General features: G+C 38.3%; 1 protein-coding gene across 14 annotated transcripts in view; it reads right to left on the bottom strand.

Annotated features, from left to right (window-relative positions):
• The window catches only part of LOC129726107 (carbonic anhydrase-related protein 10), a 78,873-nt gene that overhangs the window by 22,275 nt on the left and 32,476 nt on the right, over nucleotides 1–24,122 (bottom strand). For 6 of the 14 annotated variants that reach the window (XM_055682857.1, XM_055682824.1, XM_055682815.1 and 3 more), the window contains exon 2: nucleotides 14,210–14,814. In XM_055682857.1, coding sequence (XP_055538832.1) covers nucleotides 14,210–14,261 — 52 coding nt within the window. In that variant the 5' untranslated portion in view covers nucleotides 14,262–14,814. Of the gene's footprint in view, nucleotides 1–14,209; nucleotides 15,007–24,122 lie in introns of all 14 variants that reach the window. The other 8 variants (XM_055682789.1, XM_055682796.1, XM_055682779.1 and 5 more) reach the window with 2 other exon arrangements.

Raw genomic sequence — 24,122 nt, 5'->3', positions numbered from 1 at the left:
AAAAACAATTCTGAGGCTTCTAGGTATAAGTTTCAAATTAAGCCGCTGCTTGTAAGGGAGTCTCTCTGGCGCTACGTTGATCCTGGATCTTCGAAGGGACCGGAAGCTGTTTTAAAGACCAATGAGAAGTTAATGCGGAGCATCGTATGTCATCATTATCGTGAATGGGATCATAAGAAAAAGTTATGTAAACTACTCCAAAAACAAGATGCAGATGTGAATGGAAGATCTGGAAGTTTGCAGCAGATTTTGATAAAAATTTCGTTCAAGCAGTTCAAGCAGTTGCAAAGAATCATCAAAGTTCACTCTGTATATACGAATGGGATGCTGGAGTAATCCACGAACTCGAACGGAAAAACTTTGCACTTGGTATCGAGATTCATACTGTGGAACACGAAAATTGAAAGTAAAATGGTTCGAGTATCTTTTCCCAAGAAAGCTTGAGGACAATCGGAGGACGTCTTGGATCTCATCCATACAGATCCATGTGGAATTATGAAGACTGTGACTCCCGAAGTATCTAGATACCATACATTGTCATCATTCATGCGCTCCTCGTATTGCGTGCCTCTTTCCGGTCTATCTTGACAGAAAACCGATACTGTCCACTCCAAAATTGGCTGATGCGATCTCTTCACATATTTTGTCATTCTTTATTCCATGTGTAATTAAACTATAACTAACACGTTGCTTACGGTAAATTGTGTTTTTATTTATATTAAAATGTCCAATTTGCCCAACAGGTTATGGGCCCAGCATCGCGAAGGCGCATAGATCGCGGATTATGAAGAAATACGTTCGGAAATTGGATTGGGTGCTATTTGCTGACCAAAACATTTCGATATGTGAAGTGGACATTGTTCTTATTGCTTTGTCTGAACAACAGCTAGCACTATGGCATCAAACGCGAGCTTGAGCGTCAAAAAATTAATTTTCTGATTGGCGGTTTTTCTGCCTTATACCAGTACTGAGCTGGTAAAAAAGTAATTTATTTCACACACATATATAAAAATGAACATCAAAACAATCGTAATATTTTGTGATTTTATTTCAATTTTTTCCTAAATCCGAGAGCTAGTTTCGCAAAAACAAACATCTGGAAACATATTATCAAGCCAATATGCACCAGAATCACAAGAAATATTTATAAACTCCGATTTAAGGTAAGTCCGATATTTAACAAGAGAAAATTGAGTAATTTTGAAGGGTGGTGCACTGAAGGAAGTGGTCCATCCAAGGCAGTTCTAGCCTAAGTCAAAAGTAAAACTTGCTTCATTGAGAATCTGGCTTTTATTTCTTTGAAAACTATTCGCCCCGATATGAGAAGATTGAAGAGAGTGGAATAGAAGATAAACGAAAAAACGGAAATTCATCATATCAACTGCATATGATGATCTAGAAGTTATTGACGATATTCAAGGTAAACCCAGGGCTCCCGGTTCTGGAAATCTCCAAAAATTGTGATGATGAAAATAGTACTGTCCGGAGAATCCATCTCATCCAGTCTCAGACGGATTTTCCGAACGTGGGGTCGACCGAGGACTAAACCACTCGATAATGCTAAGCAGTTTGTCTCAACGGAGTTCAAAGAATATTGCGAAAGCAACTATTACCGGGAAAGTCCCCAGTGAATTACTACAAAAAAGACAACTATGCTATAAGTTGCCTCAAATTGAAGATTTGGAATCCGAACCACCATGTTCCGATTTCAGGGACCAGGATTTGGCCAAGAAAATTTCTCAAAAAGAAAAAGAGAATGCTAAGCGCCGTGGGTGATATTGCTTTGATGAAAAATCTGCTCCCTTCGAACAAGCTATCTTCAAATTTTCTCAAGGAGAAGTTCACAGCGTCCGACTCCGATTGATAGGAATCAAATGACTCCGAAAGGCAATACGAGAGAAAGGTTGCCCATCTAAAAAATGGCGTTAGGCATCGGATACTCAGAATGACGAACCGGTAGCGGAACCAACAATCGATATTCTGAGCGGCCGCCAATCTCTAGAAGTATCTGATCGTCCAAGTTGTGCAGTAGACCCGAATTACCCAAAGTCTGTTGCCGCTAGACGCTCGCGATGCATCCACAATACATGAATTAATCTTAAATTGGTAAAAAACGAAATATTTTTTTTGTCCTTATCGTACATTACTTTGGCCAATCTTTCGAATTATTGTTGAGGCTCGCAGGATATCATACATAGTTAAAACTGGAAGATTTTCGCTTTTAAAATGGTTTGCCGTAAACTCCCTGCCGAGAGCTGTACAATGTGATTGAGTAAAGCTTCTTGTTCGAAGCCAATTCATCCAGAACTTATCATGCATAAAAAAATCGTGCCAAGGTGTTCACTATCACACTACACTACAGTCAGCCACCGGTCCACGTCGAGAGTGGTAACCTCTTGCAGGCATACTACGATCGCTCAGACATATTTTCTTTTCCATAGTTAAGTCCAATAACCAATTTTCGACGATTATTGCAATCCTCAATAAGTTTACGATTGCGTTGGTGATAAGATTGAAATGCACATTTTTAATAGTGTAGAAAAATATTTAAGGTACAAACCAAGCCCTATATTATATGAGTAATTTATCCCAAAACTGCATTGGGATATGTTCATTTTAAATAAATCATTGGCTTAAACCATGATGTTATCGAAACAAACGTGTTGTGAAACCAAGCTGCACACTCACAATAAAAAAAATCGTAATAATTTTATACCGGGTTCAATCGGCAGAGTGCGTATTATTTCGTGTTCACCCTTTGAGCAGCATAATGGCATGAAGTACGTGTGGCAGTTATTGCTGCGACACTAATCAAATTATCCAAATTGTATCAGCTAATCAACAGCTGAAACAACATTCAAGTTGACAATTTTTTCCTCCCATCAATTTAGCACTGATATACATCACTTGTCACCGGCCTGCTTTAGGATCGGGTTGCTCAGTCATAATTAGTGTGTAATTTTCCGCCAGCTGCGAGTGTTTGGGTTGTGTAAATTGTAACCACATTAAACTGCCTGCCTGCGGTGTGGAAATTGGCTGGGAACCAACCAAGTAGGCATGGATTTTGCTGCGTATGCGGGGCGATTCCCCAGCGGTAAATACAATTGAATTTGTGGTTCCAAAAAATCGGAAGCACACAAATTAATTAGAAACTTGTTGAGTTGAGTTGTCGCCCAGTCGTCCATTGATTAAAATTCGCTTGAATGATGTTATCAAATAATTGGAATTGCACTGGAATCTAATCTTTATCTATATTTCACCACAATGTGCTTTGATGTGTGTACCTCACAGTATGCCACTCATCACCTCAAGCGAATCACAGTCAACCTTGCACACGTAGTAGGCTAATGTTTTCCCCTCGTCCCACGGTATTACGTCACGGTAATGGAGCAACATCTCGAGCCATTAGCACCGAAGCAGAAGCGCACACACAGGCACACATGACAGCCAGGTTTGTTTCCCCCTTTCTTGCTTCGCGACAGATTGTGCCACGCTAGCTAGCACGTGTAGAATCACTTAGTAGGCCGGTGAATGGTTGGAAAATTCACGCCGTAGCTCTTCTCGGAGGCTGGAAAGCTGTATACGACCGGTCGAGTGAACAAGCAAACAACCAACCGACAGATAATCAAATGGCCCGTTTGATCGTAAAATTTTTGCTCTTTTACTCAACCCCACTCCACATCCTGGTACCTGCTTCCCTGCCCGGTTAACTGCATGGATAAGTATTCATTTCTTTCTTGCTGGTGCGAAAAACGATGCCGGAAGTGCCCCGATCTGTTGGCAGACGCGCGAAAGGAATGAAACGACGGAACGACGGGACAATAAATTTGCTCCTGCACGGTTTTTCCGCAAACGATATTCCCGGCCGCCGGCAAAAGTCAGTCTTCGGTGCCGTGCGGACTTCCACTGCTGCTGCTACAAGGAACAATAGGGAAGAAATTCCTTTTGACTGTTATGCTCCGTGCTCTTGTGTGTTGCGATGACGATAAAAGCTACATCGAAAAAGCATGGCATGCTTCGCCAATGCAGAGCATCATCCTATAAAACTCAGTGGTAGGATTCGGAAGTCGAGGGATGTAGCGAGGAAAAAATAAAACTATTAATCTATCAAGATAGAAGATGAAGTATGTAGCAGTGAATAATAAATTGATATCATTCCAAAATTTCTTGCTATTCATATTTCACAAGCGAATGGCGACGACGACGACGGTGTATGGTTCTAGAGAAAAAGGTTGCTGTATGAAGCTTACACCCCCTATTTTGACAACATCATCGTAACAGATTCAATAAATGTACTCCACTGTAGTCGTATTTTATTGAAAATGGATTTATGGCTTTGAATCGAGCCACGGCTACTGGGGAAATTTCCCTAACCGAATTAATTTTCCTGGAGTGTTTGAACGCCGCATTCACACCAAACCAAAAACCAATCCCCGACTGAATCCGATTCCACGCGCAATCGATCTTCAAAACAACCGCGATTGTACTAAGCCTCCGCATTATTCAGGTATGTGAACCCCATTTTTCAATTTACCGGTAACGTGAGTTTGCGTGGAACCGGACTGAAGTGATTGAAACATTTTCCCTAGATCTATGTTCAATTTATAGTTTACCCCACATTACTCGATTCGATTAGCTTTGTACAGCATGGCCGAAAAAGGGCACCCTAATTGTTGCATTGTCATTAGCTGAGGGCGGCTACCACTAGAATTTATATGCACTCTCACTAGTGTCACAATGTAATTTTGGTTGCTAACGTTTAAAGCCAGTGCCTGAATTCCAATCATCGACAAGTGGTCATCGATGTTTGCGCCAAATATCAACAGACCGACTGGGAACGGCGCCAGACAGATAGGATTTAGGATATTACCAAACTGTTGAAAAATGAATCAAATATAACAGGCGAAATTTTCTTCTCTGAACAAAACACTTTTATAAATATTGATATATTGCAAAAACTCTTTCAGCCCATCCCCAATCGGAGATCGAATTCTTCTAAACAAACTGTAACTCTAGGCTGAGGGCTGAACTGAAATCAATCGCCACTTTTTTGTGGTAGACAACAGCCACAAAATCCTTCCGGCCATACAAGGCCACGATGATCAGGGCGGAGAACATGTCATCGTTCTCAGGCTTCCAAATGTGGGCGAATCGCCCACATTTTGTTGACTTTGCTATCATAGTAGGCGCAGTCAACTTTATTGTCTGAACAATTGATTGAGTTTCATTCTTGGAAGCTTCAACCTGCCAAAATGTCAATACTGACGAGTTTTGGACTCTCGAAGTAAGGAGAGTGACGAATTTAACTTCATTTCCCAAGTTGTGACAGTGAATATCCGAAACGTGCAATGATCGAAAATCTGGTGCTCGTTGCGGAACAAAAACGCATCGGATTCCGAACCCGCAGGCTAGCGTCGGTGGTTTGGATGCTGTGCTACGTGCTCGTGATGATTTAATATTTTATTTATTTTTATGCCATAACGTGTCCCCTCTCGTTCGCTGGTGCTAAAGTTGATTAGGATTTATTAGCATCGTTGATTGACAGCTCTCCCGAGGCCGTGCTTCTCGTGGGGATTGCTAGGATTAGCATTGTCTCGTTTGGCCAGCAGCTCGCAGCAGGCTAGGCGTACAATTTGTTTTGACGATGATGAGATCCTCTTCCTGTTGCGCACGGCGAGGTGAGAGATGAATTCCAATGAAGTCTGGAAGCTCATACTGGACAGCATCGAAATCACTTGATTAAACTTAGCCTCTCAACATGGACTCAACTGGACAATTTATTTACTACACCGAGTCGCAGCAGGCCATCAATCTTTTGCTGCTGGAGAGACCCTCTGACATAATGTCAGGCGAAGCTTGCTTCGCTTTCTTCGCTAGTAGGGTCAGTCCCACTAAATCATCGGTAAAAAATTGCACTCACAACCATTCATAGGAGAGGGGAAAAATAAAACGATGCTAAGACCGAGCCAAGTCGCGAGGAAACAAAGAATAGTTGGGTTCCGCAAGTACAAAAACAAACAGATATAGTTTCCAAGCTTCTGCTGGAGCGACCCAGTTTTTTTCCCTCCGGGAAGCCAAAGATTCTAGACAGGTTTTCGCTGGCGCCAAGTGGCTGTCCTGCCCCCTTCATTTCCCACATCCGAACGTCTTGGAAACGAACGTACGGAAAGTCAAGCACCGAGAGGGGATGCCCCGTCAGCAAATTTTTATATTGCCGTTCTACTGCTGCTGTTGCTGCTGCCAGAATGCCAGTCTATCGTGTGCCAAACAATAACACATCACCCCACTGCTGGCCGTGCCGAAGACGCGAAGTGGTTGCTATAATGTAGCTTCTTGTCCTTCCACGTCGCGCGCGTTGCCTTGCCAGCCAGAACTTCCGAGACGACTGAAGTGAAGCTAAAAATTTATGTGGAAAAATATTTCGGCGTCAAAATGTCTGGCGCCATGATTATTTTATTACGAAGCGCTCGTGCTGTGCTGGTTGGTCCCTTACATGAAAGATAGAGCAGAAAAGCAGAACCGTGGATGGCCAGTTATGTAGCCCCGTTCTCGGGCTGTCTGGATCTTATCTGGCGATTCGATGGTGAAGGTTTTTTTTCCTTCTGCTGTAGCTTGGATATTTTCTGCGATTCTGAATCGATTAACGGAGCAAAATATCCATCATAAACAGGGTCGCGCGCGGGTGCTCTTTGAATCATGGCTAGCTATGGAGCGTCCGATCAAAGCAGGCTGGGTTAAAAGAGTTTGATTCGTTTGTGCGCTAGTAATGCTTTACTATTAGTGAAAAATCGGAAAATAGGATTATTCATTTTAACCATCTTATTAGTTAGCCTTATACTAATCACATCAAAACATGTTGAGTTATTCGAGTTTAAATCAAATTTTTTCCACGAAATTTTTCAACCTAACTTGAAATTTGCCGCAAATATACTAGCACTTTGAAACTATACTCAATTAAGAATTAAATAGAAGTTATTTCATTAAAATCAGCTGATATTTGGTTGAGTTATATATTTTTCTGAAGAAATGTTAACTTGGTCATTTTCAAGCAATTCTACAAATTTGGGCTGTTTTAGAAAGGAGAAAGACAGGGCTCTTAAAATATACAAATATATTCATAACACTCACCTATATGTAATGGGTTGTTTTCAAATAAATAAGATGATTTATGTTTTTTGTTATTTTTTTTTTTAACTTTATTTGCAACCTTTTACACATTTTAGTTACAAATATGCTGCACAAAAATCTGTCCGATAATTATAATTATTTTTTTCTTAATTATACACAATGAAATCAACAGATGCAAATAAAGAAAACAATAATAAAAACATTGGCAGTAGTGAGCTAATTTCATCATGGCTTACTATCAAATCAAGAATATCTAAAAAATCACTAATTTAGAAATGATCACTCGATCCGCAGCGTTAGAATGCGAATCAGAATCGCAGCAATCATTTGTGATAAAGAAACTATAGCTATATAGGTGAAATCTTAAGATATATCTATATATTTGGGAAGCCCTATTTGTCATCTTTCCAGAAAGCCAAGGCCCATAAAAATCGTGTCGAAGGTACTATCATTTCACTCTGCTACCAAGCCACCCAAGTGAACGCATGCAGCCACTGTCTTATCCATATTGTACACAATCAGGGATGTACACAATCAAGATGCTGTCGGAGTGCTGATCGATATCGTTCTATCGATCTCTAGCAGCGAGAAGGAAGAATAATCGTCAGCTCATCGTAGTATTCACCAACGACGGGCCGCATACAGGGGGAACCCAACAATCAACCTAAATCTACTCATCGAATAATTGAACAGTAGAATAAAGCGAATATAAGAGTACGTGTAGTGCCAGTGTCATCAATAAGAAGCCGTTATTCAAGTGACATAAAGGTCTAATTGTTCTGGCACCTCCATTGCCCGGCCCGGAATGAACTAGGACCTCCAACTCACCAGTCGAATAATAACCTACCCCAAGCGGCATGGGAAGGTCAGTCGTCATTTCACCTACAAGACTATTTATTGTCAGACGGATTACTCAAATACAAATACAAATACAAATAAGCTGGTCCTTAGAATCGGATCCAAATTGGTTGGGTCTGGACCATCCATGTGACGGAAATGTAAAGGTCGGCATCATACACTGGTTCGCTTCCGAAAAGATGGAGGAGGCGAAAAAAAAATGACAACCGAAGAACCAGGACCATCTAGAAACAATGCAGTTCCGTTAGCGGACACTTGTATGAGAACTGCATTTTTCCAATCGAAATGACTGAGGGACAAAGAGCCCGAAGAGAAGGTGTCGAAGGAATGTGCATAGAACGGTATGCAATGGCACTTCAACACACCTACTGCCCCTCACTTCTGAGGCCTTTGGAAGGCTGCTGTCCGCTCAGCGAAACATGTATTGCTTCATGTAGTTAATAGGAAGAAATTAAATTGCCCACTCACTCTAATGTCAGATGACCCGAGTGATATGAAGGCGCTAAAACCTGGTCATTTCTTAAAAGTTAACCGTTAATCCTTGCAAACTATTCCAGAACCTGACTATACTGACGTGAAACTTAACCGCATGAGTCGTTGGCATCTGGTACAATGGCAGCTATAATACTTCTGGAAGCATTGGTGGACAGAATACTTATCTCAACTGCAAGGTAGAACGAAAAATTGGGAACCTCCGACGAAGGTAGACATCGGAAAGCTGGTGTTCATCGTTGACAGCAATAAACCGTCGATGCGAGCCGAAGCAGACAACCATGAACCGCTTCAAATCACTGGAGCGAAAATTAGAAAGAGACGTTGGTTTAAAGCAGCAATACCACGATTTCATGGACGAATATGCCGCGCTAAAGTATATGAGCATTGTTTCCGCTGATAAATTGGACGGTCCTAATGTTACCTCCCAGTTATTAGGGTTTCCAGCACTACAATTATGGTACGCGTTGTATTCGATGGCTTGGTTGGACCAGAACCGGGCACTCGCTAAATGAATCGCTTTTTGCAGATTATAGTGCCTGCATTAATGTTCTCTCTAAAGCAATCGATGGCCATGTTAGGGTCAACTTGCTAGAAGTCAAAGGTATCCCTGCTTAAAACAGGTCTCCATTCCCTGATTGAAACTGCCAACATCGACGAAGAAGCATTTCCTTCCGCTTCTCCGTCCGATTCGTGCGGGTACAGGGTCCTGCGAGTCGGAAAAGGAGCCACACAAGATTTGATCCATCGAGCAAAGTTGTATCTGGAATAATATCCGGGCCTGTGGAAAGTATTTTTCAAGCAAACAAATGAGATTGCTGTTTGTGGGCTATTCACACTGGAATACCGCCGAGGACCTACTGAAGGCTGGAACCGGCCTTTTCAAGGATCTAGTCTTAAGCCAGTAAAGATACTGGATTGCAGGCAATAACGTCTGCGATAAAGGTACTGAAAAGATCTTCTATTGTGGCCAGATTCCGCATGCCCTACTTACAAATAACGCCGAAATAAAATCAAGTGGCCTCTGAAAGAGCGCTCTATGCGCACTTTCGCAGAAATGTTTGAGGAGGCCACTGTCATCAAACTGGTTTTCCCGAATCCTTACGAGGTTGTTGTTAGTTTCTCCAAGACTGACCGAACCAGACTCTCGCCAAGAGTTGCTAGCACTTCATTCCTTCTAATTCTTCCAAGATTTAGTCAGAATCTGGACTGATGAAGTTTTCAGATCTTGTGGACTGGATTTTTGAAAATTTCAATGTAACTGATCCCATTAAAAGTCTTCTGCTGGCATTTTTTTGTTTGAAAAAAATTAAGGTCAACTTGCTGGCATCCAAGTCAAAGGTATCCCTGCTTAAAACAAGTCTCCATTCCCCGATTAAAACTGCCAACATCGACGAAGAAGCATTTCCTTCCGCTTCTCCGTCCGATCCGGGCGGGTACAGAGTTCTGCGAGTCGGAAAAGGAGCCACACAAGACCTGATCCATCGGGCGAAGTTGTATCCGGGCCTGTGGGAAGTATTTTTGCCTTTCTCCTAGAAAGGTATAGCAATCACTGGAAAAACCAAAGGAATAAAAGTGGTCCCAATGGCCGAATGTCATACACCACTCGACCTCTTTCGACGAACTGAGCATTTTCTGTATGTATGTATGTATGTGTGTATGTGTGTATGTGTATGTGCAACTTTTTTTTCTCACTCACTTTTCTCAGAGATGGCTGGACCGATTTTCATAAAATTAAATGCAAATGAAAGGTCTAGTTGCGCCATAGGTTGCTATTGAATTTCATTGTAATCGGATTGTAACTTTGTCCGTTGTTCATAAAAATATGAAATCCCATAATGAAAGTAAACATATTGACTTTCGCCTAACGATCACTGGCTAATTAAAAGGTAGAAAAGTGATCCAAATGGCAGAATCTCATATACTACTTGACTCAGTTCGACGAATCGAGCATTTTCTGCATGTATGCATGTATAGGTGTATATGTTTGTGTGTGGGTGTGTACGAGTATATGTGCACCTTTGATTTGCACTCACTTTTCTCAGAAATTGTCTGACCGATTCTTTCTACCTTGGGGTCAAATGAAGGGTCCATTTAGGTTGCTATTGAATTTCATTGTAATCAAACTTTTAGTTTTGGCGCTGCGTCAGAATGTAAAAATCGCTCTTATATCTCAGAAGCTATGAACATAGTTGAATTCAAATTAATGGGCTTTCAAACCCTTAAACAATGAATTACATAATGTTCAAACATGTGGTTTGAAAGTTATAGAAAGAAACTTAACCCGCAGACTGTTAAAAACTATAGCTACGATCAAAATATGAGGCCTCAACATCATTCAAATTTAATATTGTACTATTTCAATGTTTGCGGCCTTGCTCGGGATTGAAGTTGATATTAAAAGTCATTTCTATCATTTCACTTTTTGCCTTTCTCCTAGAAAGGTATAGCAATCGCTGCAAAAAATAAAGGTATAAAAGTGCTCAAAAGGGCCGAATGTCGTATATCGTATCGTATCGACTCAGTTCGACGAGCTGAGCATTTTCTGCATGTGTGTGTGTGTGTGTAACGCTCTCCCAATCTCACTCGATTTTCTCAGAGATGGCTGGACCGATTTCAATGAAATTAATTGCAAATGAATGGTCTAGTTGCCCTATAAGACCCTATTGAATTTTATTGTAATCTGATTTCTAGTTTAAAGGTTATGTATCAAAAGGTAATAATCACGATACAATACCTCAGAAACTATACCACCGATTTGAATAAAATTGGTTTCAAATGAAGGGGCTACCTAAAAAACCCTTAACTTTTGAATTTTATGAGGATTGAACATGTGGTTCAGAAGTTATGGAGAGAAACGTGTTCTGGAGACTATTTAATCTTACTCATGTTTCTCAGAGATGGCTGGATCGATTTTCATAAAATCAGTGTCATATAGAAGGTCTTGTTGCCCCATAAGACTCCAATGATTTTTTTTGCAAACGGATTATTACTTTGCCTGTTATGTTTAAAAATGTGAAATTCAGCTATGAGAAGAAACATATACCGAAGACTACTTGGACTCACTCACTTTTCTCAGAGATGGTTGAATCGATTTCCATAGAATTAGTATCAAATGAAAGGTCTAGCTGCCTCATAACACCCTATTGAATTTTGCTGTAATCGGACTGTAACTCCGTCTGTAATGTATCGAAATGTGAAAACCACGAAACTTCATTATCTTAGAAACTACACAATCGATTTGAACAATATTGATATCAGCCTTTTTAGGGATTCCAATTTTAAGCCGGTAAAGATACTGGATTGCAGGCAATAACGTCTGCGATAAAGGTACTGAAAAGTGTCTCTACTGTGGCCAAATTCCGCATGCCCCGCGTACAAATAACGCCGAAATAAAATCAAGTGGCCTCTGAAAGAGCGCTCTATGCGCACTTTCGCAGAAATGTTTGAGGAGGCCACTGTCACCAAACTAGTTTTTCCGAATCCTTACGAGGTCTCCAAGACTGACCGAGCTAGACTCTCACACAAAGTTTCTAGCACTTCATTCCTTCATATTCTTCCATAATTTTATTCAGAATCTGGACTGTTAAAGTTTTTAGATCTTGTGGACTGGATTTTGTGAAAATTTCAATGTAACTGATCCCATTAAAAGTCTTCTGCTGGCCTTTTTTTCGAGAAAAAAATGGAAGATTGTAACTTTTTTACCATTTTTGTGAGTTTTGCCCCTTGTGTATGCAGAAGGAGGTTAAAATGTCGCCCAGTAAGTGCTCGTCGGGTTTGTCGCTTCTACCTTGGCTTTGGGGAAAACTCACTTATTTAGTTTTCAAGTTGCCCCGATATTATGTTTTTTTTTTTTTTGAAAATTTACAAAGTTATGCAGTTTTTCAACCGCACAAGCTAGTGAAGTGCGTACATCCTTCTTGGATAATTTCAAAAAAAAAATCCACGTCTCCTAAGGAATAACACAGATTTACAGACAATTAAAGAATTACGAAATAAACCTGTCTTCTATTTAATAGCTTATAAGGGGAACTAAAATGACTACGATCAACACATGTTGGAGAAAATTACACAGAGATTCAACCCTCTTGCCGACATGGTGAAAAATATGGAAAAAAACTATTACATAATGCCAACCTATTTTTGGTGGTGCTTTAAAGAGTCTTCGTGTTTTAAACCCCTCTCTCACTACAATAAAGGGCCTTCCAAAAATACTGAAACCTGGTAATGAATGAGAGAGATCTTTTCTGCTGTGGGGGCCCCAACGGAAAAATTGGCAAAATGGTTAGTCAGGGAATTTTAATCAATGCCGAACGAATTTCCTGGTCGATCTGTTAGGAGCACAGGAGATTTTGTTGAAATTTTAAAATCGTCGTAGGGTATCAATATTGATGAGATAATGATTTCTTTTGGAGTCACAGCACTCTTCCCAAGTGTTCCAGTGAAAGAAGCTATAAATCTTTAGGAAGATTGGCTTCTCCCCCAACGATGTGATAACCATTGGAAAACTAAAGTACGCAGTTACTTGAAGTTAACTCGACTTTGCATGGAAGACAGTTATTTTTCATTTCATGGGAAATTCTACAAACATACAAAAGGAGCACATATGGGGAATCCTCTTTCACCTTTCCTATGTGAACTTTTTATGGCCCATTTGGAAAATAAATTAAAAGAAAAAGACTCCTTACCATCGTTGGTCGAGTTACGTGGGTGATATATTTTGCATTTAAAAACAGGGTGATTCAATTTTTTCCAGAAGTATTGAATGGTATTCATAAAAACATCCGGTTTACTTTGTAAATTGAACAAAACAACAGGCTTCCATTTTTGGATGTAGTTGTTGTTAAAAACTCCAACCACTTCGAATTCGTAATCTTGAGGAAGACCACGCATACAAAACGGGTAATACCTAGCACTTCGAACCGCTCCTTCCAGCATTAAATGGCTGCTTTTTACCATTTGAGCCACCGTATGGAATCTTTACCTCTCAGTAAAGAAGGAAAAACAAATGGAATGGAATATATTTTTGAAATTGGTGAGCAGAATGAATATAATAGAAGAACCATCCAAGCTTTTTGTGATAAAAAGATACGAAACCAACACAGGAAATCTTACACAACACTCACACCACTAACAGATGATCGGAAGAGGGTAGTTGTTGAATATGATGTTAGTTGTTGAATATGATGTATCCCCTTGGAAATTAGATGTCGCAGAAAGTTTAGAAATTTTCAAACAAAACCCAGCTACTCTTCTTAATAGTAATCAAGGTAATCACTTCTCATGGCTTTTCAAATGTCTACCTAAAATTCCCCGACAAGTCATGGATCACCAGGCCGCACGATCCTCTACCCAACTCAAGTTGTTTACGTTCTCTGACTTAATTCTTTTACCTGCTTAGCTACGAAAATTCAAAGGGTTCACTATTTTCTTAGCAGTCCATCTAAGCACTGATGAAGGTGCTAAGTTAGCGCTGAAATGCGCATTTGCAAGTGATAAGTGAAAAGTGATAGAATTAAAAAGTGAAGTGAAATAAAAGTGTAAAAGTATGCAGTAGTACTAGATCCATCCTATTCTCAAATGGAAATCAGTTCAGTGTCGCCACTCTGATCGTCACTCAACCAATCTGAACAAGATTCTACAGTCTGTTAAGTCCATTCAATGATTCTGGGTGGATGCTTGGATGGAACTTTAAAATAGCTTTAAATAAGAAGTTAAAATTTTCACTTACCTTTCCCTAGTACTAGTAGAATAACTATATTTACACCTAGTTTAGCTAGCATTGTTTGGCCTTCCGTCGAACGCTATCCCAGCCAAGAACTGCCTCCCTAGCCTTCAGAAGGACAAACAGCGTAAAAAAGTGCACTCAAATTATGCAGCAATCGACCCTGCTGCTCCGACCGCATTCACTACTGTAACGGCCGCTGTCACACCGTTTAACAAGCAATTATTTTTAATTAACCCGCACATCAAAACTAACTTTTTCTTCCGCAAATGCTTCCGCCTGAACACTTTTAACTCCAAAACTCACCCCCTCGCTGTTGATGTTTGAACAGCTGCAGCACCAGCCATCGAAACAAAATTTCTCTAATGCAACCGCCACGCCGCAGCAAGTGCCACCGTCTACCGACAAACAAAACTAAGCTGTCAAAGCAAGCTGGCGGTTGCCATTTTTTGCTGGTTTTCTTCCGATTCGCACTTCACTTTTTTCGCACTCTCTTTTTCTCTGCGCCACTCACACTGGCGATTATATTTCGAAGGATTTTTATTCAAACTCAACCAACTGCTAACTGTCTGCAACTTTTCCGAGCTCTGGAACCACAATCGCACTCAATTCTGTGTGAAAAGGACGAGGAATAAACAGAACGTGTCCACTTTATTAAAAATTTCTTTTTTTTTTCCTAAGAAACTGTTAAGGTTAAGGTTGCTGCTTGGCTGCCGCCTTAATCGTTCCCTAATGGCGCGTTCACACGCGGAGCAGAGAGTGTAGCGCCTGGTGAAGAGCAGACCACTTAATTTAATTTTCCACTAAAAAGGAGAGAGAGGAGGTAAAGTAGGCTTAGACGCGTTGCTGTTGCTGCTGCTGCTGCTGATTCGATTCTAAAATCAGAAGCTTCGCGTTCGTTTAAACAAAAGCTCATTTAACCAAATTGCTTTCTTTTGTTCGTGAGCTTTGGTTATAAAGCAGGCTGTGAAGTTTTTTTTTTCGTCAACAAAAATAGTTGCTGCTGTCAGTGTCTGTATTTGTACAGAGTGGTGCGTTTAGTTTATATGCACTCGACTATCGATTTTATCAAAATCAAATCAACGGAAACGGATTGAAACGAGAGTTGCAGCAAACCCGGGAACCCGGTATTACAACAATGTAGCAACTGCGAAATTCCAGTGGCTTCACTGCGCCAGCCTGTTCCGTAGTTTCGTTCCGGCAAGAATCCACACAAATTTACTGGCGCATTGAAATGCATTCTCATCTGCTGGCTGACTGGCTGGTTGGTACGGTACGCAAAGACGAATCCGTTTAATTAAACCAGCTCGCGAAAGTTATCGCTGCGGATGCTGTTGGACTGTCTGAGAAAAGTGCCGGAAATTTGTGTGAGGCTCCATCGCTTCGCGGGCCTCAATGGAGGCGCACGGTTTGTTTAATTTTTTTTTTTTCATCAAAATACACTTCCTAATGAACTAGCCCTAATTGCACATTTCAGGTGTCAACTAGTAGAGTACACACCGGCAGGAAAGACTCAGCTGCAGTGGCCACACACCTGGTGACTGATGCTGCTGGTGGCCCGCCGGTCCCTCCAGAGTCCAGCAAGCACGTTGTCATCATCATCGCTTTTAAAACCGGTGGCTCTTGTAGCGAGGAAGATAATAAATTAATTTGGTCCTGTCTAGCTGCCGACCTTAGCTCAGGTCGGGAGCGAATTAGCGAACAGCTGAACAAAAACGGGAATAAAGCATTCACGGTGGGGAAAAAAACGTTCCCCAAACTGTTCGTTGTCGTTTCAATGGAAACTCGAGTGACGGAAGTGGTTTACAGGAGGGATGAAAAAACGCAGACAAGAAATAAACGACTGGATCAAACAAAAGAGTGGGAGAAAATCCTGCGCTGCAAACCCCCCCTCCCGTTAGCCGGTTTGTTGCGGGCTGTCTGCGGAAGTGTTTGCTCTTTGCGGTGAATTAAGGATAGCACAGAGCCAAAAAAAAGAGAAAATGGAATACCTGCAAACAAATAAGAGGGATTTTTCACGCCGGTAAGGTGCCTTCTAGGTGTGAAACGGCCAACAAAAAAATAAAGGAGAGGTTGTCAACGATTTACTCCTCCCGCTGCATTAGCATCGTCTTCCGGCAATTGAAATGTTTCGTTTCAATTGACTGAAACCTTCTCCCCTTCGCTACTTTGTTTTTTTTATGGTACTTGTTTTATCGTTGTGCCTAGCGTGACGTTTCCGACTCAATTTTATTTGAACATCATGACATAATTGTTCAGTTTTGAAATTGTTTGTGTGTTTTGTAGCTAAAAAGTATGAAGAGTGTGTTTTGTAGCTGAAAAAGTATGACACTTCGCGAGAGAGATAACTAAGTTAAAATCTATGTTTCCTCAATCAGATCCACCGTCTTCTCAAAAACGCAAATCCGGGCCAAACAGTTTATACTGGCGCTCTGCAGTCGAAGGTGGCGTATGTCAGGTACTACTTTCCACAGATAAAGCGCGTAGAAATGTCTAAGGGGACTTAGTCGAAACATAATCTTAATTTTCTTAAATTGTAGAATACATTCCTCTTGTGTTAATTACGAAACGTTTGCTTCACACAGAACGCCTTTATCACCTATATAATGTTTATAATAACATTACATGTATTGTAATACTCTGTAACATAAAAATTTTACCATAAAATTTCAAACCTCAACGTGTAGAACCACAATAATTTCCAGTACAAATCGGATCGTTTACAGATACGTATATGCGAATCCGAGAGATTTTTCTAACGAAGCCTAAAGATTCCTAAATTTGGATTCTTGAGCAAAACGATTTCTTTCACGATTCCGTCACCGAGTAATGGGTGTCATGAGAATTGTCACTCAGGATTCTCTGTGTGTTAGTTAGGGTGCTCACATACTATCCAATTTGCAAATTTCAACTAAACAAGCTTGCAGTACGTCGAAAGCAATCACTAAGTTAAGGAACTTTAATATAAACAGGATTCTAAAATAATGGTTTGAATGTTCGAAAAGCTTTCTACACTCGATCATGAAATTTAACTAAAAAAAACTTTACATGAATGGCATACGAAGTGAGCAAAGGCCCAAAGATTCCACTCTAAACCTAATACAGAGTTAGCTTGACAACACGCAACATTTTGTATATAGTGATGGACTCAGAAGTTGAATGAAATCTGTATTCACTGGAGTGCCGCAGGGCAGTAACATTGACTCATTGCTTTTCTATATATAAACAATTCAGGTAGCTTGTCCCTTAACAGTGCAATTGTTTAACTATATAACTTGTAGAACATTGGTCGACAAAAGCAAAAGAATTACCCTAAAAAGATTATAGCTTTCTAACCTTTCCTGGGAATTTTAGATGATGATGTTTGACGAAAGGTCGCAGAGTAATTGTTCAGCGATTTCGTCGTTTCCACTTTTGCTTTGGGAAAAACTCATTTAACAGGATACGGTTACCCTCAAAATAATTTTCGATTAGCCGCTTCTTTCCCGGTTTTCCTGATGATATTCTTCAAATTATCATGCGTAACAAATTTCCTCATAAATTCATTCCCTAGAACGCTGTTAAATGGTTAACTTAGCGTCTCCACCGATTCAACAGGAAAAGGAGGCGCACGGTTATCGTTCATGTTTGAGTGGTTGAGAGCTCCTGACGTGTTTTTGAAATAGCTAGAGATACCAAAATTCACAGAAATGGTTCAATGACTATAATCTTTAATTTTATTTCCAATTTGAGTTTTAGAACCGCACCTATAGTTTTCTTCTCGAGATTCTGTGGAATAGCTCTAAATCGGTTATTTTGAAAGTCAGATTTTTTTGTACACAGCTGCGCGAAATTGACGAGGCAAAACATCGATTATGTCTATCCGCAAAGATAACAAAGTTACATACTGGATTATTTATTATTACAGGAAAATGTGCGCTCCATCATATTGCAGAATTTTGGAGACGAAAGTTTTTCGCTAGAGTATTACTATCGAGCTCTAGATCCAGAGTTACTCGTTTCCTAGAACGATGTCGAATGATCAACCTAGCGTCTCCACCGATTCAACAGTGAAAGCAGGTGCATGGTTATCGTTCGCGTTGGACTGGGTGGGAGCCTATGGTGCGTTTTTGAAATGGCTAGGGACACAACAATTTCGATATTTCCTCAGAAATGGTCGAACAAATTAGGCAGAAGACATACAAGATGATTTTCAAATGGTTAACTAAACGTCTCCACCAATTCAACAGTGAAAGGAGGAGCACGGTTATCGTTTGCGTTTGAGTGGGTGAGAGCTCCTGACGCGTTTTTGAAACAGCTAGAGATACAAAAATTCACAGGAATGGTTAGCTGTTTAATCTTTAATAAGGTTTCATTTATTTTTCAGTTTGAGCTTTTGAGCCGCATCTGTAGTTTTCTTCTTATGATTCAGTAAAATAGCTTTAAATCGGTTATTGCGAAAGATAGAAAACAACTTTGATCTACAAAGCTCCGCAAAATTGACGGAGTTACAACATTGGAGAACATCATTTAACTCTATCTGCAAAGACAAGAAAGTTACATGCTGGATTCCATCGAATTTTTGGGTCACCCTTATTTGTGATTACAAGAAAATGTGCGCTCCATCATATTGGAGAATTTTGTAGAAGAAAGTGTTTCGCTAAAATATTACTATCGAGCTCTACAAAGTAAAAAATTCTGATTATTACACGTCACGTAAAATATTTCCTCATTTTAATTTCAGTTGCTTGTGACGTGAACCCCGATTTGTTAGAAAATTATGTTCAATTTCATTTGAATTCGCGTGGGATATTATGGAATTTTCCATTATAAGCGATGGAGGCAATTTTTTATATGCTACTCGACATAAAGTTTTCTTACTGTGAAGAGCTAAATTTCTTCTGAAATTATTCCCTAGAACGCTGTCGAATTTTCAACCTAGCGTCTCCACTGATTCAATAGTGAAAGCAAGCGCATGGCTATCGTTCACGTTGGAATGGGTGGGGTGCGCGTTTTCTAAATGGCTAGGGGCACTACAATTCACAGGAAAGAAATTTTTTCTAATATTTACTTCTGAAATCAATAAGAAACCTTCCGCTACAATTAAATGACAGTTTAATCTGTTGTTGTATCGAAACATTTTTTTTAACTTAGAAAAATTGCGAGCTGAGGCCAATGAATTATATGAGAAATTTTCTCTAGATCCCTAAAATAAATTCAACAGACACTTTGAATAAACAGCGTGAGAGAAAAAATTTATTCAAGATAATCAGAGGGAAATTCGATTTTTCCTGAGAATCTGTGAGATGACCAACGAAAATTCCGAAAGCCGCATTGAAAAGATGCGCAAAAACTACGTAAAAAGCAATTTAACCATATTTATTAACGAATAAATGACAGTGTTTTTGTCTTCTAGTTAAAAGCAAATGCAAAGTTTCATTCAAATCAAAAATTGATTTGTCATTCATTTCGCGTTGAAATGCAGACTATGATATGTTTCATTTATATATAAAAATGAAAACCGTTACGTTTTCAATTTTTCAATGCAGAATGCACCATAAACTGTGTCTGTTTTTTCCATGTCTTGAATTGATATTTTACCTTCAAGGTTCTACTTATTAATAGCTGGGTGGCCCTTAATCCTTAATAAAACGCAGTAGTCAAAAAAACGATACAAAAAAGATGTTTTTACACGAAAATTTCAGTAATTTCAAGCGGAAAAAATGTTGTTTTCAGATTGATTTTTAATATCTTCTTCCTATGTTTTAACAAAAAATCAGAATGTGTAATTTTGTTAAATATAAAATCAAAAATCGAGGATGAAACAAATTTTCACCGAAGAAATATTTTCAGGTATTCATATTTTTAACCTAGACGGCTACAATTACGATCGTACGTAGAAACATATTAGGTACACTATTTATAAAAATCGTCTTTACCATAACCGGTGGAAACAATCAAAGCCAATTAGGTCATCATGCAAAAATTACAGGTTTCTACGTCTATATTACCTTAGAAATGGTTGAACAAATTAAGCAGACGACAAACAAGATGATTTTCCCGCTAATTTGAAATTGCCGTCTTTTTCTCGCTTTTCCCTTTTTTCCGGTAGAGTGGCTCTCCCTCTGAAAAAGTTATCTCGGTTAAACCAAAAATCCGAACTAAAAATCCTAAATTTAATAACCTTGATTTAAGATTATTCAATTCAGCACAAAATAAACTAGAGACGAAATCTCTAAAAAGAACCAAATCAAAAATGATACTCTTATACGGATAACTTATAAGAAATTTATTCCTAATTATAATGTCCGAAAAACATAATCCTTAACCCTGAAAAGATAATCTTATTTTGGCGTTAAATTGATGCATTAATTTTAAATCTTTCAAAATGCAAGTTTTTGTTTAAAATTTAATAACGAGTGATCATTGCGATGTTAACACTTCGATACATAACAAGAACGGATTCGCACTAGTGTATCGGCTCTATTATCTTCAGGTTTTACCTATTATCGTCGGGGGGGGTAAATGATGTTCAAGATCGTAATTTTCTTGGTTCTTAATAATGCAGAGTATCTCCCTGCATATTAGTTCTCTATGACTTCATTACCCCCCGGACGATAATAGATATAACCTGACGATAATAAAACCGATACCCTATTTGAAAAAGAAGAGGGAAATGTCACTAAAGGCGAGGAGTTAAATTGACACAGACTTTCTTTCTCTAGGGTTAAATCAAAGTTGCAAACCCAAAGTTCCACATTCGTGTCTCGTTTTTTTTTTGTTTCCTAGCCCAGCAATTCATGATGTATAAACATTGTCTAAAAATGTTTATTTTCTCGGACGATTTTAAAAAATGTTTGAAAAATTTTCAAGATTTTATTCCTTTATTTGCCCTAAAAATTGCTATTAATTTTCTTGATATTTTTTCCACACAGCACGCAGAATGCGCAATGTACATAAACGCAACTCTGAAATTCCAGTGGAAGTTTTATAAAGTATTAGATATAAAAGCAAACAATAGAGGTCCCGTATTAGTCTTTTACACTGAAATAAATCCATTTAACTTTAAAGAGTCATTCGAGAACGAGCCGTATCGTTTCAAAATTTCCGTTTTCCTTGTTATTCTCTGATTCCTCTGAACGAGAAATTATTCGCACGGCATTCCCTGATTTTTTAGATCTTTGAAGATTTTTCTCCACCCTGTCTGGTCAGTTTACTCTAAATTTAATCTAGTAAACCAAGGGTGTTACCAAGCGATTGCGAATCCAAAAACTGTGAAAAATATACAAGCAACGCCACATAAAAGAGAAAAACGAACGCATAGAGAAGATAAGAAGAGCATAACGCAAAAAAAAAAAAAAACGAACGACTCCAGGAGAATAGGAACGCATAAATAGACTGCATGTCAAAGGGAAAATAAATAAGCAGAATCAAGCATCAAATGAACATGAGAAGTGGCAAAAACGAATGAACAGCGAGTAAAAGGTAGAACAGACATAAAATGTTGTTAGGAAAGCACAAATGACAAACAAAAAAGAATTTTAAACCTAAAAATTGATATTTTGGACCTAGGTAGGTACCATCGTTTACTACGCATGATTTTTCTTCTTTATTGACATTATAGATTCATTGTTAGCCATTTTACCATTCCACTAGTTTGAACCTTTTCGGCCCTTTTTTACCTTTTCGTAAAAGCTTTGATCATTTTAACTTTGACTATTTTCTACTGCGTTGTGATTATTCATGATATTTTCCCCTTTCTTGGCATTTTTGAATATTTAAACTGTTGTTAGCCTTTTCAGAAAATTTGAACTCAATTAACATCTGAACTCAATTTCAACATCTGCGAAATTTTATTTTTTTTTGTTTTTTTTTTCTGTGTGTGTCTTTTTACTTTTTTTTCTGTCGTATTGTTTCTTCAAGTGATATGTTTTATATATTTTAACATTTATGATTTTTGATATCTCAACTGGTTTTTCTACCTTTTTTGACATTTTAATAGTGTTAAAATGTTTAACCCAATCAAGACTTTTGCTTTGCTTCTCTCTCTAACATTTTTTGCATTTTTGTTTTTTCACTGCATAACTTATTTTCATGTTTAATTGTTTATACATTACCTATTCAATACCTTTTGCTATAACTCCCCTTTTTGATATTTTTTTGATTTCTTGTCTATTTCACAGTTAAGCTTTTTTACCTTTTTTAATGTTTGTGAACTTTTCCGGTAACTCGAAGCTTTGTGAACTTTTTACTTTTTTGACAGTTTTGAAATCCTGTTTTTAAATTGATGATTTCTTCAGACAGTTTTGATACATTTTTGCATGAAGGGCCTTTTGGTATTTTTCTTGACAATTTCGACTAATTTTAAACTGTTTTGAATATTTTGACCTTCTTTTTCAACCACTCTTTTTGGACTCTTTTAGCTGTTTGTTTTTATCAGATTTTTTTTGACTTATGATAGGTTATATCTTCTAAGACTTTTTGACCTCTCTTGCCATTTTGACAATTTTTTAGAGCTCGACTATTATATTTGCTAGTTACATCTTTTGTTGATACTTTTTTAATTTTCAGCTTTTTTGATATTTGGGACTCTTTTCCATTTTTATATCTCACTTATTATTCTTTTGGCATCCTTCATCTTTCACTTTTTTAATTTTCTTGGCGTCTTTCACTTTCACTGATATTTTTAACCTTTTTTACATGTTTAATACATTTATCACTTCCTGTTACATTTTTCAACTTCTTTTGGCATTTGGTTACTTTTTTGCCCTTTTTACTCTCTTTGATATTTTGGACCACCTTTGATGTGTCTTATTACTCTTGACATTTCAAATATTTTTACGTTATCAGCTGTTTTCACTTTTTCAACATTTTGACATTTTCTTTGTTTGTTTGATCTTCTCAGATATTTTCTGCTTTTTTCAAGTCACTTTTTACCTTTTGTTTTTTTTTAATCGAGCTATTTGAGATTCTTGAGATTTTCGTTTTTAAAGGATTTTTATGATTGATTTTTCAGCGTTTTTGAAGATTTTCTACATAACAAATTTTTTTTTTATATCCTGTAACTTTGAAGTGATAATCTGTCACAAGGAAGCAGCTGCTAGAAAAATCAATAACGATACAAAGTAAGCAAACAAGATATCAGAAAAAAAAGAATCACAGATTTAACAAGAAGGAAAAGTGAAAAAAACAGAAAGAATCTTAGTGTTATGAAGATTTGAAGATACACAGAAAAGAATTGAGAGGATAGAAATAACTATGAAAGAGTTCCTGGAAAGAAGTAAACAAAAGAAAATTTTTCACACATTTGAGATTGGAGAAAACTAGCAGCGAATGGGATCCTGTTTCTAAACTATATTTTTTCAATACCACAAATCAGTAAAGATTCTTTCTTAGTTCTTAGATAAGATAACCCTTCAATTTTCGGCATCATTGGGGCTATTAGTGTTGATCAAATCCATATTCAAAATATTTTGATAGTTCTAGAGCATTTACATGCTTTCTAAGGTTATGGGTCGAATGAAACGAAATTCTTCGAAACATGCACAAATAAATTCGCAGTCCCTTTTCGAATTCATTCTATCGAAAACCCCTATATTGGAAACTATCTGATATTGTTGTAACCTCGTGTATTCAATTTATCCAATTCAATCATCGGTGAAGGTATTTTCGTTTATATAAAACACTAATTATTGGAGATTGATTCAATAAACATTTCATTCAATGAAACTACAGATTTTTTACAAAGCCGTTTTTAAATTTGATGCTTTTTGCTGAATCAAAAACCGAATAAGACCTTTTCATTAATCGTGTTTAGCTTAAAAGAAAAAAAAAGTTTTAATTCTCTGATTCTTATGTTGAAGCTGAAGTATTCAATTTTTTTTGAAAAATTTAGTCCAAACAGTTTTTTTAAAAAAAAAAGCCAAGTTTTGTGTGAACT

Source organism: Wyeomyia smithii, chromosome 1 (assembly GCF_029784165.1).
Source record: "Wyeomyia smithii strain HCP4-BCI-WySm-NY-G18 chromosome 1, ASM2978416v1, whole genome shotgun sequence".
NCBI lineage: Eukaryota > Metazoa > Arthropoda > Insecta > Diptera > Culicidae > Wyeomyia > Wyeomyia smithii.
The sequence above is the reverse complement of the archived record's forward strand: the minus strand, read 5'-3'. Positions and strand labels throughout refer to the sequence as shown.